This window comes from Epargyreus clarus, unplaced genomic scaffold (assembly GCF_041222505.1).
Source record: "Epargyreus clarus isolate Ecla_fem2 unplaced genomic scaffold, WU_Ecla_fem_2.2 ptg000019l, whole genome shotgun sequence".
Lineage (NCBI taxonomy): Eukaryota > Metazoa > Arthropoda > Insecta > Lepidoptera > Hesperiidae > Epargyreus > Epargyreus clarus.
Window position 1 is genome coordinate 6,789,858 of NW_027332227.1, and position 13,651 is coordinate 6,803,508.

At 31.4% G+C, this 13,651-nt stretch overlaps 1 protein-coding gene and 2 long non-coding RNA genes across 3 annotated transcripts; 1 reads left to right on the forward strand and 2 right to left on the reverse strand.

Moving 5' to 3' along the window:
* Positions 1-2,175: 2,175 nt before the first annotated feature.
* On the reverse strand, positions 2,176-4,505 carry LOC140750078 (uncharacterized). Its single transcript, XM_073083428.1, has 4 exons — positions 4,351-4,505; positions 3,861-4,118; positions 3,145-3,496; positions 2,176-2,914 (listed from the first exon to the last, which is right to left on the reverse strand). Exons 1-4 carry the CDS (start codon positions 4,363-4,365, stop codon positions 2,703-2,705), a joined length of 837 nt encoding a protein of 278 aa, XP_072939529.1. The 5' UTR covers positions 4,366-4,505; the 3' UTR covers positions 2,176-2,702.
* Positions 4,506-4,687: 182 nt separating this feature from the next.
* On the forward strand, positions 4,688-5,634 carry LOC140750079 (uncharacterized). The gene is made up of 2 exons (XR_012103159.1): positions 4,688-4,958; positions 5,136-5,634. It is a non-coding gene; the product is annotated as an uncharacterized LOC140750079 (long non-coding RNA).
* Positions 5,635-7,044: 1,410 nt separating this feature from the next.
* On the reverse strand, positions 7,045-8,124 carry LOC140750396 (uncharacterized). Its single transcript, XR_012103200.1, has 2 exons — positions 7,888-8,124; positions 7,045-7,710 (listed from the first exon to the last, which is right to left on the reverse strand). It is a non-coding gene; the product is annotated as an uncharacterized LOC140750396 (long non-coding RNA).
* Positions 8,125-13,651: the final 5,527 nt, after the last annotated feature.

Here is a 13,651-nt window from a genome sequence, read left to right on the forward strand (position 1 = left end):
CATTGATGAATATCGATATGGCTTAAAAATCGATTCATTTTTACTTGGTCATCCCTAACTGTCAATGTCAAATGTCAGTGGGAAGTCAATGTCAAAAGTCAGTGGGAAGTGGGAAGTGCATTGGGAGTAGGAAGTATAATTCATTTTTCGCGCGAACTGTTTCAATTTTAACTCAGTTTAAATTTTAACCAATCCGTAACTCCTACCTTTACCCTAAATAAATCCTAGAGTACCTGTATACCTATCATCCAATATTGTTTGACTCGTCAGTTGCATGCGTAAACAATCTCAGCTCAAGACTCCGGCTGCAAACTACTGTTTGTTATAAAATCATTATGATATTTTCTAGTGATAGTGAGAGCGATCTAGAAGTCCTAGTTGATCTAGCCCAATTATCTGATTGGGATAGCTCTGAGGAAGAGTCACGACGGCCTCGAAAAATCAAAAGGGTAAATTACATGCAGAGCCTCGATGACGCCGAATTCACTTTTACCTTTAGATTATCCAAATCCGCTGTAGAATCTTTATTAAAAGAAGTTATGCCTTGGGTCCTGGTAAATTCATCAAGGTAATGTATGCAAAACCAATATATTTTATAAATTTCTTTAGAGACTATAATTTATCTAGATAGATATAAGCTTATGTTACTGAAATATATTTTCAGGAATAATGGAGTACCACCGCTTCATCAACTCTTAATAACACTGCGGTTTTATGCAATAGGAACCATGCTTGTGTCAGCAGCCGACTATTTTGGTATATCAGTATCAACTGCAGGAAGAATAGTTCGAAACATCTCATCTGCAATTGCTAGATTGTACGATAAATACATTTATGTTCACAAGGAAGGAACAGAAAATTTTTATAAGATAGCTGGATTTCCACAGGTTCTTGCAACAATTGATTGCACACATATCAGAATCCAATGTCCAAGTCGGTATATTATAATGCTATACTTAATAATAATAATATCTTTGGTACACAATAAAATAGTATTTCTTTCTAGCAAAAGCCACAATAAAGGACAATGAGTTTAAAAATAATAAGGGTTACTTCTCTATAAATGTCCAAGCTGCCTGTGATGCCGATTTCAAGTTTATGAATGTGGTAGCGCATTGGCCAGGTTCCACAGATGACATAACTATTTTCAACAACTCAATTTTGAAAGGTACATCCACAGACCTGTATTCTATCTGATACATCTGATATATTTTTGAAGTTGTTAATGTGTTTCTTTTCAATTCAATGATCTGTTGCAGTTCAGTGTGAGACTGGCCAGTTTGGTAACCGCTGGTTACTTGGTGATAACGCTTATCCAAATAGGCCTTATCTATTAACACCTGTTGTTAATCCAGTTACAATACCTGAACAGAGGTATAATGATGCTCACATTCAGACCCACCATACAATTGAAAGGTAATAAAATCAATACATAAGCATGAAACATAGGTAAGATATATTGTGTCAATTTTTTTTTTATTACATTTTTGTTTTACATTTATTGTAGCAGACGAGCATGCAGTCCACCTGATGGTAAGTGGCTACTGCCGCCCATGGATATCTGTAATCAATCCCAGATAGAATTAGATATTCCTACCTGAGGTTAGCCACAGATGCGCCGCTACCCCTGAGGACTAAGCTGGAACGCCTTGGAAAAGTCTGTCTCCCTTACCACACCCTTCAAACCGGAACATAGTAGCGCCTAACACTGCTGTTATTAGGTAGAAATAGGTGTGGCGGTGGTGCCACCGGAATCAAACCACAAAGGGTTCTACCACCTTCACTCACTCACTTCACTTTAAGTAAGTTTCTTTTCAGAACTTTTGCAATGTGGAAGCAACGGTTTCCAGTTGTTGCACAGACATTTAGGTTGTCACTTCCAGTGATTCAGACGGTTATAATATCTACTGCAGTTTTGCATAATATTTGTAAAATACATAATTTAGAGGAACTTGCATCAGAAGTTGACCTGTCTCCTGCTGATGAAGATGATGAAGATGATGAAGATATCTGCCAAAGCATGGAAGTTGAAGATGTTAGAGAAAGGGATAAACTTATAGCAAATTATTTTTGTTCTTAATTTTATAAAAATATATTTTTACTCATGTATTCTTATTTAATAGTTCTTAAAGCTACACAATATATAATTTATTATATAATGAAATAAAAAGAAGATTATCAGTCTATAAATATAATCTTTTCACTTATATTTATTACTTGAATGAGATCAGATTAGAATAGTAAAACAAAATATAGAAAGACGAAATAAATCCCATAGCAGAAGCTATGTATTGTTGACATGCAGTCCTCCTTGCATCTGCAATCAAACCTAGAAAAGACAAGTACCTAACGTCTGATAGTGATTCACTGCTACTCCCGAAGACCTTATGGAATGCCTTATGTATCTTTGCCATATTACTCTTCAAAACCAGAATACAACAGCACTATACTGTTACTTATAAACATCGAAACACCTTGTCAGAAATGGGTGTGACAATAATGTCCCCATGCTAAAACTACTAAGAGTTCTCTCACCTTTTGATCTTGGAATTCCATGTAGAAAATTAGCACTTATGTAATAGCTTAAAAATTAAAATTATGGTTGTTTGGCTCTTAAAACAGAAATGACACTTAGCATTATAAAATAATTACTTAAATCAATACATTTTTCATTATAACAGTAGCACATTTAAATTTTAAATTTACGCTTTTAATTTCTCTATTTCTAACTTCAATTTTATATTTTGTAATTTCAACATTTCTTTTTCAGATTTTAAATTTTCATTTTTTAATATAACATTTTCCATTTTCGCTTCCAAACACTGTTTCTTTGCTATAAAATATTCTGCTATGGCTTGATTCCTTGCGATTCTAGACTTGCTTGATTGGAGTTCTGTTGTCATCCTCCTATTAACTGAAAAACAAATTGAATGTTAATGAATAATAATTTTAAGTTTATTTTCATTCTACAATAATTTGTATGATATATTATTTTGAATTTAATTTAAATAATTTCCTTACTAATTATTAAATATGCATGTAGATGAGCCGTAAAGAATATGACTTAAAAATAAAAAATAAGTGTTAAGTATGTAAAACAAGGACTATCTAAAATATTCAAAGAACAGTAAATGTAACTATTACCCCTTCTAGATGTGTCAAAATTAAGTGCCTCAGGTGTTTTATCAAATGTCTGTTCTTCATCTTGTGGTTCAGGGCAATCCATAATTAAAACTTTGTCTGTACAGTCGGATCCTTCATGGTCATTTGGGTTGCTATCCACAGATAGCATTCTAACTTCAGGATATTGGATACAACCCTCATCATCATCAGGAGGAACACCATTATGGCTATCATCACTACCGTCTTCAACAATTCCTTCTGATTTCTTATCGTCTCCCAAAGGGTCATCATTTCTACTGCTTGAGTGTCGTGGCACCAATAACTTAGAAACCCGGTCTAATATGTCATCTGGAGGTATATATTCTGGAGTAATCTGCAAAAAGATATTGGCTACAATAATACAAATAAGACAATATCAATAATTTAAGTAGATAAAATCATAATAAAAACATATAATTATAGTTTAAAAACTAAAAAACCACTAAAATTGCACAAGGAAAATCGTTAATCCTGATTCCTGACAATCCTGATGAGGTGAATGGGATAAAATTATTTAAATTGTGTATTGTCATCCGTTTTTGATAATTGTTCAAAATTTTAAATTAATCGGACCATTCAAATTGGGTAAAAATCGAGTTGAAAGTTTCTGTTACATACATACATAAAGGTCAAGCCAATAAAAGCGTGGTAAAAATTGCAAATGTATTACCTATATAAAAATCATTTCTAAAACTAACCTGGAGCCCATTCATCATTATTCTGGCGCTACGTCTGCGTGCGTTTTTTTTTAAATTCTCCCACTTCAATCGAAGCTGTTGTGGCGTCCTTGGAGTGATGGCAATTGTTGTATTAAATGTTCGGGTCAACTTCTTCCATGCCGCATTTTTCAATTTGTTGAGATGGGCATTGGTTCCTCTAGTAGTGATAACTTTATTGGCTTCAATTAGTTTCAACAGTGTCTTTATTTCTTGTTTAGAAAGAGGTTTTCCTTTTACCTAACACAAAACAATTTAAATGTGGGTAACTCACATCAATATGAATCTCTAGATCAAAATAAATTCACTGTAATAGCATACATATCAAAAAGTTTGGATAGATCGCTTTCCAATCTGTCGTAGGTAACGAGGACGGCAGAAAACTGCTATGTTCAGAAAGCACTCAATCGGACTTAATCGGAGTAACATCGTCTACGTCCAGCATTGAACATAAAAAATAATAAACTCTTACCAATTCTGAATTCATGTTATTTATATTATTGGGTCAAGTTGCCGTAATAAAGTATTGTAATTAAAGTAATGTATTAAAAATAAACAGCAATATTTTATTTACTCAAAATGTCAGAATTGTCATTTGTCAATCAACAGATAGCGAGAAACTATACTCTTTGGATTGCAGCGCTTTTCAATCTTTCCATTTCATGGAAAACAATTGGGTACTTGACAGTTATAACAATAAAATATGAAATATATCCAATATGATAGCTTATAAGTAAACATAAATTATGCAGTATTTCGTTTATTTTTTAATACGTTCTAAGTATTTTAATTTTTTAAAAGAAATTTTCGATTTTTTTATCTGTGGATTTTAAATCCCAAAACGGCGACAGTGCTGCCTTAAATGTTAGGTGACGTCAACACACGCATAATAAACAAGACAAATAAAAATGATATCGTTTGCTTTTAGAGTTGGTTGAATTTATGTTGTGAACCGAAATGAATCCACAGTATATTAAAGCTGATAGCGTGAATCTGCTTAAAGAAGATATACAATGCAATAAATAAAAATGAATATAAAAACTTCCGTGAAATAACCTATGGAAATCACAAACAAACAACGTAAGTAAAATATTCTTTATATTTACATTTAATCATTTTGGACAGTTAAAACAATTCTTAACCGATTTCCGATAGAAGAAAGGTTGTCTTTAAGTGATTATCAAGCTTTTTAAACTATACTTATATTCTTATGTGAACTGCTTTAAGGTTATTTATTGGTTATATTTATATTTTCAGATCTTCGCGACACTCGTATAGTAACGACGCTATAGGGTATGTGCAGTTTAAGAGGCAGGCAAGTTTGTATTTCATGAAAAGTAAAAGTTGTCCTGAATACAAGGTACACGAAAAGTCATGCTCAGTGTCCATGACTGTATATGAAAAACAAAGTATTATTAAATGTGATGACTGTCCTGCCTCCCAAGGATGCAGCAAACATGATTTAATGTGGAGTCATAGAAAGTGAGGAACCAAAAGTTTCAAAGGTGGTCAGCACTCTGAAGTACATAAAGTAAAGGAAACGGGAAATAGTAGTTCTTTACTTGAGTAACCTACCCAACAAGATGAAGGCTGTTGCTGTTATTGCACTACAGATTTCTCAAAATGACAATGATAAAAATTATATATCTAGTTGTTACAGAAAATAATTTTAAAAATGAAGAAAGCACACACTCAAGCAGCACAAAAATTCAGCTTAGCAAGAGCTTCAATATACAAGAAAATAACAGCTTCAAAATGCTTTGAGGTACTCTGTAGTAAATATTGTAAATGTAACATAATGATAAATATATAGAAAAGTTCTAGGGTGTGTACTCAATAATAGACCCATATAAACCTAACAAACAAAGCAATCGGTTAATAAAAGATTAAAATTATCAAATCATGTATTTTTAATTATACAGTCCTGTAGTAATAACTCAGTCATCGAAATAGTTTGTTTCTTATTAATTACAGAATGAGGCCTTAAAATAGAGAATTCTCGTAGACGTCTTTTAATTCATTTATTCTATTCTTAACTAATACTATTCTAACTCTATTCTTATCGTAGACATCTTTATAATATATGAAATATATGAATACTTTAACTAGCTGTTTTGTTCTGATTACATTCGGGTTTGATGATTTAGAGTAGAGGAATCACTCCTTATTCTTTTTTCTCACTAATACTTCTATTATATGTTTGAATCCTCTGTCTGCAAGTTCTTTTAACGTTTATGAGATTTCGGTTTAGGAACGTGTATAAGCAAATTTGTTAGGATATTTAGTGATCGTACTTGTACACATCATCACTGCACGCGTCTTATAACTTGTCATTTATTTCAATTTTAGTTATAAAAGCTAAATAACTCCCTATTTTCTTCCGAGCGTTCTTTGTTTACAGTATAATGACGTTTTGCCACAAAATGACACTTGACCGCCTGATTTAACGCGACGTTCCGTTCACCGTAAAGAAACTTTGTTTTTTATTATTAAATAGCCCTTTTTTCGATAAAGTGATCAATGAAAGGCATATATAATACGTATACTAATTCATTACAACACTTTATTAACATTTATTAACAAAAAACAAAGTTTCTTTACGTTGAACGGAACGTCGCGTTAAATCAGGCGGTCAAGTGTCATTTTATGGCGAAACGTCATTATACTGAACAAACAACGCTCGGAAGAAAATAGGGAGTTATTTAGCTTTTATAACTAAAATTGAGATAAATGACAAGTTATAAGACGTGTGCAGTGACGATGTGTACAAGTACGATCGCTAAATATCCTAACAAATTTGCTTATACACGTTCCTAAACCGAAACGTTAAAAGAACTTGCAGACAGAGGATTCAAACATATAATAGAAGTATTAATGAGAAAAAAGAATAAGGAGTGATTCCTCTACTCTAAATCATCAAACCCGGATGTAATCAGAACAAAACAGCAAGTTAAAGTGTTAATATATTATAAAGATGTCTACGATAAGAATAGAGTTAGAATAGTATTAGTTAAGAATAGAATAAATGAATTAAAAGACGTCTACGAGAATTCTCTATTTTAAGGCCTCATTCTGTAATTAATAAGAAACAAACTATTTCGATGACTGAGTTATTATTACTTGTGCACGGATTAACTTACAGGACTGTATAATTAAAAATACATGATTTACTAATTTTAATCTTTTATTAACCGACTGCTTTGTTTGTTAGGTTTATATGGGTCTATTATTGAGTACACACCGTAGAACTTTTGTATATATTTATCATATGTTACACATACAATATTTACTACAGATAAGCTCAAAGCATTTTGAAGCTGTTATTTTCTTGTATATTGAAGCTCTTACTAAGCTGAATTTTTGTGCTGCTTGAGTGTGTACTTTCTTCATTTTAAAATTATTTTCTGTAACAACTAGATATATAATTTTTATCATTGTCATTTTGAGAAATCTGTAGTGCAATAACAGCAACTGTATGGTCATTTTCCTTCCTTCATCTTGTTAGGTAGGTTACTCAAGTAAAGAACTACTATTTCACAATTCCTTTACTTTATGTACTTCAGAGTGCTGACCACCTTTGAAACTTTTGGTTCCTCACTTTCTATGACTCCACATTAAAAATGCTACTGCATGTTTGCTGCCTCCTTGGGAGGCAGGACAGTCATCACATTTAATAATACTTTGTTTTTCATATACAGTCATGGACACTGAGCATGACTTTTGATGTACCTTGTATTCAGGACACCTTTTACTTTTCATGAAACACAAACTTGCCTGCCTCTTAAACTGCACATACCCTATAGCGTCGTCACTATACAACTGTCGCGAAGATCTGAAAATATAAATATAACCAATAAATAACCTTAAAGCAGTTCACATAAGAATATAAGTATAGTTTAAAAAGCTTGATAATCACTTAAAGACAACCTTTCTTCTATCGGAAATCGGTTAAGAAATGTTTTAACTGTCCGAAATGATTAAATGTAAATATAAAGAATATTTTACTTACGTTGTTTATTTGTGATTTCCATAGGTTATTTCACGGAAGTTTTTGTATTCATTTTTATTTATTGCATTGTATATCTTCTTTAAGCAGATTCACGCTATCAGCTTTAATATACTGTGGATTCATTTCGGTTCACAACATAAATTCAACCATCTCTAACAGCAAACGATATCATTTTTATTTGTCTTGTTTATTATGCATGTGGTGACGTCACATGACATTTAAGGCAGCACTGTCGCCGTTTTGGTATTTAAAATCCACAGATAAAAAATCGAAAATTTCTTTTAAAAAACTAAAATACTTAGAACGTATTAAAAATTAAACTAAATACTGCATAGTTTATGTTTACTTATAAGCTATCATATTGGATATATTTCATATTTTATTGTTATAACTGTCAAGTACCCAATTTTAATAGTTAATCATATTAACATTTATCCGACTCTCACAATCAAAGCAGTTATGATTTATCAATATTCAATCATTGATCTATAACTAAAGATCCGCCACAAGCGGGCAAAACTTGAAACATACAAAATACGGCAAGTGGTGTAAAACGACTCCAGCCAAGTCCAGTCGCTCTCGCGCGGCGTAGTAATACACACGAATGTTACTGAACAGTACTGAACACGTTAAACGTCATTATTTTGAATTTAAAGCCTCAAAATGCCTTCTTGTGCAATGCGTAAATGCAAAAATTATGCTCGAAATAGAAACAAACTTCATGGAATCACCTATCACACGTAAATGAAGAGAAATTATTAAATTTTGTTTATTTTTCGTGTTCGATCCGCCATGATTACGTGAGTAACCAGAAAGAGACAAAGTATGTTTTTGTCAATGAAAGTGATAAAGACGCAAAATGCATGGTCATAGATCAACAGAACAGAAGTGACATTTTATTGAATCTGACGATGTTCATATGTCGTATGTTATAGTTTAAGATCCCACTGCTTAATTTTTATATTCGTGTGTTTTTAGTCAAAATATAACATTTTATGGTTTATTTTAATAAAATAAAATCGATATATGGGAAATTCTGTATCCTAATCTTTAAATTTCCTTCGATACCTGTGGTAAATAATAAAAAATATTACCATAAAATTTATATAGGATAGTATACGGTATTTTAAAATTTCTTTAATTGAATAAATATTTCAATCATTAAGGTCGTATTTCTTCCTTAACCTAAACATAATTTAATAAACAATCTTTGTATAGCCAGAAATTAATCCTAAAAAAAACACGGTAAAATTAGAATCTTATATATAAAATTCTCATGTCACAATGTTAGTTACTCTGTACCTACTCCTGCGAAACGGCTTTACTGATTTTCACCAAAATTTATACGCATATTCAGTAAGTCTGAGAATTGGCTACTTGACACTTTTTGGGAAACTGTTTTAATGAATTCATATACGTATTATATATGCCTTTCATTGATCATTTTTTCGAAAAAAGGGCTATTTATTAATAAAAAAACATATTTTTATTACGGTAAACGGAACGTTACGCCAAAACAGGCGGTCAAGTGTCATTTCGTAGCGTGACGTCAACACATTGAAAATATAGAAATAAACTTCGACGCTACACATACTTCAGGGGAAATCTTGGGAATTATTTAACTTTTATTAGTACAATTGCAAGAATGTCAAATTACAAGGCGTGTGCAGTGACGATGTGTTCAAGTACGATCGCTAAATATCCTAACAAATTTGCTTATACAAGTTCCTAAACCCAAATCTCATAAACGTTAAAGAACTTGCAGATTCTTATATGTTTAAATCCTCTGTTTGCAAGCAATGGCATTTTATACTATGTATGTAAGAGAAGTATTATTGAAAAAAAGGAATAAATTTAGTAACTCTCGAGTGATTCGTCAATTCCAAATCATTGGAACGGGACGTAATCAAAACAAAACAGCAAGTGGAAGTATTCATATATTTAATATATTATATAGATGTCTATGATAAGAATAGAATTATAAGACGTCTATGAGAATTCTATTTTAAGGGCCCATTCTGTAATTAATAGGACACAATTAAAATATTTCATGACTGTGCTATTATTGATGGTGCATGTGCACTGATTAAGTTACAGGACTGTATAATTAAAAATACATGATTTGCTAATATTAGTATTTTATTAACCGATTTCTTTGTTTATTTGGTTTATATGGTTCTATTAGTGAGTACATACAGTAGAACTTTTGTATATTGTATATATTTATCATATGTTACAGTTACAATAATTACTACAGATCACCTAAGCTAAATTTTTGTGCTGCTTGCGTGTCTGCTTTTCTTCATTACTAAAATTATTTTCCGTAACAAATGGATATATATTTTTATCACTGTCATTTTCAGAATTAAATTGCAATGCAATAATAGGAACTGTATGGTCACTTTTCTTCCTTCATCTTGTTGGGTAGGTTACGCAAGTAAAGAGGTACTATTTCCCGTGTACTTTACTTTATGTATTTCAGACTGGTGCCCACTTTCGAAACTTTTGGCTCCTCACTTCTTCTAGGCAGGACAGTCATCACATTTTCATTTTCATTGATGTACCTTGTGTTCAGGAAAACTTTTACTTTTCATGAAACACAAACTTGCCTTCCTCTTAAACTGCACATACTCTATAACGTCGTCACTATACGATTGTCGGGAAGATCTGTAAATATAAATATAACCAATTAATAACCTTAAAACAGTTCACATAAGAATATAAGTATATTTAAAAAAATCTTAATAATCACTTGAAGACAACCTTTCTTCTGTCTGAAGTCAGTTAAGAAATGTTTTAATTGTCCGATATGATTAAATGTAAATATAAAGAATGTTTTACTTACGTTGTTTATTTGATATTTCCATAGGTTATCTCACGGAAGTTTTTGTATCCATTTTGATTTATTGCACTGCATATATGGAGATTCTTTAAGCAGGTTCACGCTATCAGCTTTAATATAGTATGGCTTCATTTCGGTTCACAACATATTATAAATTCAACCAACTCTAACAGCAAACGATTTAATTATTATTTGTCTTGTTTGGTTTCGATGTAGTGACGTCACATGACATTTGAGGCAGCACTGTCGCCGTTTTGGGACTTAATATCCACAGATAAAAAATCGAAAATTTCTTTTTAAAAATTAAAATACTTAGAACGTATTAAAAAATAAACGAAATACTGCATAATTTATGTTTACTTATAAGCTATCATATCCAACATATTTCATATTTTATTGTTATAACTGTCAAGTACCCAATTGGCTACTATCTATTTCTCATATCTCTTAAGTGATAAGGGTTGTTCACCCTTAACATTTTTTTTATTTATATGGCAACACAATGTTTGCTGGGTCAGCTAGTACATTTATAAAATTTACACAACTTTGCAATTAATGGTCGTGTGTAAAATAAAACTTGAAATTGAAATAAGCCACAAACGGCTTAATAGTAAGTTCTTTTTTGAATTCTTGACAAATAAAAACATTTTTAGAGAAAATTTACGAATAAATAGCTAATACTGCGTAATTTACATAATAAATAAATAATTATTTCAAATATTTTAGAGACATTTTAGCACGGAGACGTGGGAAAACTTTTTACGCAACTATTTCAATTCTCAAAACTGGGTACATTTTCTTGTTAGGAGTGAGTAATATTTACTAATCTATGATAATAAATATAAACAATTTTTAAATCGTATATTTTAAACCAGTCGATACATCTGTATAGATACATTCTTTCAAATTATATTTTTATATAATAATAATTTATTTAGTTAAACTGTACTATAACATTTCTACGTAAACGACATACTAAAACTATTATCGACAGTTTTGAACATTTTTTACCTTCTGTTCCATTATTTCTTTGTCTTTGACAAGCATGCGGATCAATGGGAAAGCCACCATACGTCCCGTTTTTACGGGACAGTCCCTTTTTTCGATGCTTCGTGCCGTTGTCTCCGAAATGAACCGTTGCCATTGTCAATTAAGTAACAGTAAATAGTATAATTGTGAAAAAAAACATGGGGTGCTCCATTTATCAGTTTTCATAAAGCGCCCCACATTTTTTGCACAATTATACTATTTACTGTTCCTTAAATGATACCTATATTGAAAATGATTTTCTACTTTTTAGATAATTTTATCATAAAAGCGTGTTTTTTATTATTTTTAACTATATTTTTTCAAGTAAAAAGTATTTGACATAAAAAAATCGATGTCCCGTTTTGACTGAAGTAATCATTGGTCACTATATTCCATGGTCAATATTTACGTTTGCGTACACTTAAACGCAAGGTCAAACACTAGTTGTCTTTTTTTATCACATTGTTCTAATATCTCTGTCCCTTATAGAACATTTGTCTATGTAGTTAAAGGTAAGTAAATTAAAAAACGTGCATGTGTGCTATCAAAGCAGTTTCGCTCAAGTTTTCTCTTAAGTTAGTGGGCGTATAACGTGTCTAGTATAAAATGTCATTGTATTCAATACGTATTATTCTATAAGAATTTATATTTTACTCTGCATAATATATAGGAACGTAAAGGGGTCTGTCGTAGTTTTATAATCAATCTATCCAATGTTTTGCCAACCAGAGATCGACATTTGACAATTTCTTCATACTAGTATAGTCCGCGTAAAACTGTTAGTCCGCTCTGAATATAGAAATGAATCGCGTCGCCATAGCAAATTGTATAACTACACCTGCTCGCAACAACTTCAGAGCGGACTTTATAGGTAGAAATTGTCAAATGTAGATTTTGGTCCTTAGCAAAAACATTGGAAAGATTGATTATCAATTACGGGAATATGTCAAGCAAGTTCAACTAGATAAACGAGTAGAAGAGCCTGATATACTCAACTTTATTTTTCAATCTATAATCTAAAATTGCTAGCAATGTAGCAATCTGAGATTACAATATTAAATTATACATAAAAAAAATGTGAGCCGTCACGGGACGCCTGGCAGTGAAACATCGACATTATTTTGTAAAAGTAATATGCAGAAAAGAACATATTGTGATAGGAACTAAATATGTCATAATGATAAAATAAAATATTACGATTTTTTTTCAGATAACGAAGACTATTTATTGACTAAACATTTATTTTCATTAAATACAAAAATTTACGAATTTATTTCAAATCGTGACTACTTAATTCGTTTAATCAGTGACTTCGGTAATAGTTATTGCGCATGGCGACGCGTCGCCACACCGTACACACTACTGCATATAGACTGTATATATATACCATGCATGCGCCACTGCATGCGTCGCCACGCCAGAAATCGGTTTTACGTGCGGCTATAGATGTTTCACATCAAAAAAACTTGAATATTACTAAATATTACTTTGTGATCAGCGTGTGCAAATACTTATAAACTCTTTAACAGCTATTATTAATAATCACTGAATGTGAACTTTGTAGAAATTGACAAATTTCGATCTTTGGTAGACAAAATCTGATGGATTGAATATTAATATTAGACGTTAATCTATAGTCCGACGCGCTTTTCTGCTCATATGGCTGTTTTCGCAATCAGTAATTTGTTGCCAGCTTCATGAACTTGAATTTCCCCAGGTAAAATGTTTTTAATTTCTTAATATTAATTTAATAAAAAATACTTTTCAATAACTTGACTTTATATTATTTGTAAATAAAACTATAAATTCGTATTAATAACAATATTACTGTCGAAAAATCAGTTCCACTTCCATTCCACCTGTCAGATAATATTCTATAATAATCTGTGATGC

Coding starts and splice junctions, on each gene's coding strand:
- LOC140750078 (XM_073083428.1), bottom strand. Junction 3,497..3,860: donor TAATGATGAATGGGCTCCAG/GTTAGTTTTAGA, acceptor ATCTTTTTGCAG/ATTACTCCAGAATATATACC. Junction 2,915..3,144: donor TTTTGACACATCTAGAAGGG/GTAATAGTTACA, acceptor TTTGTTTTTCAG/TTAATAGGAGGATGACAACA.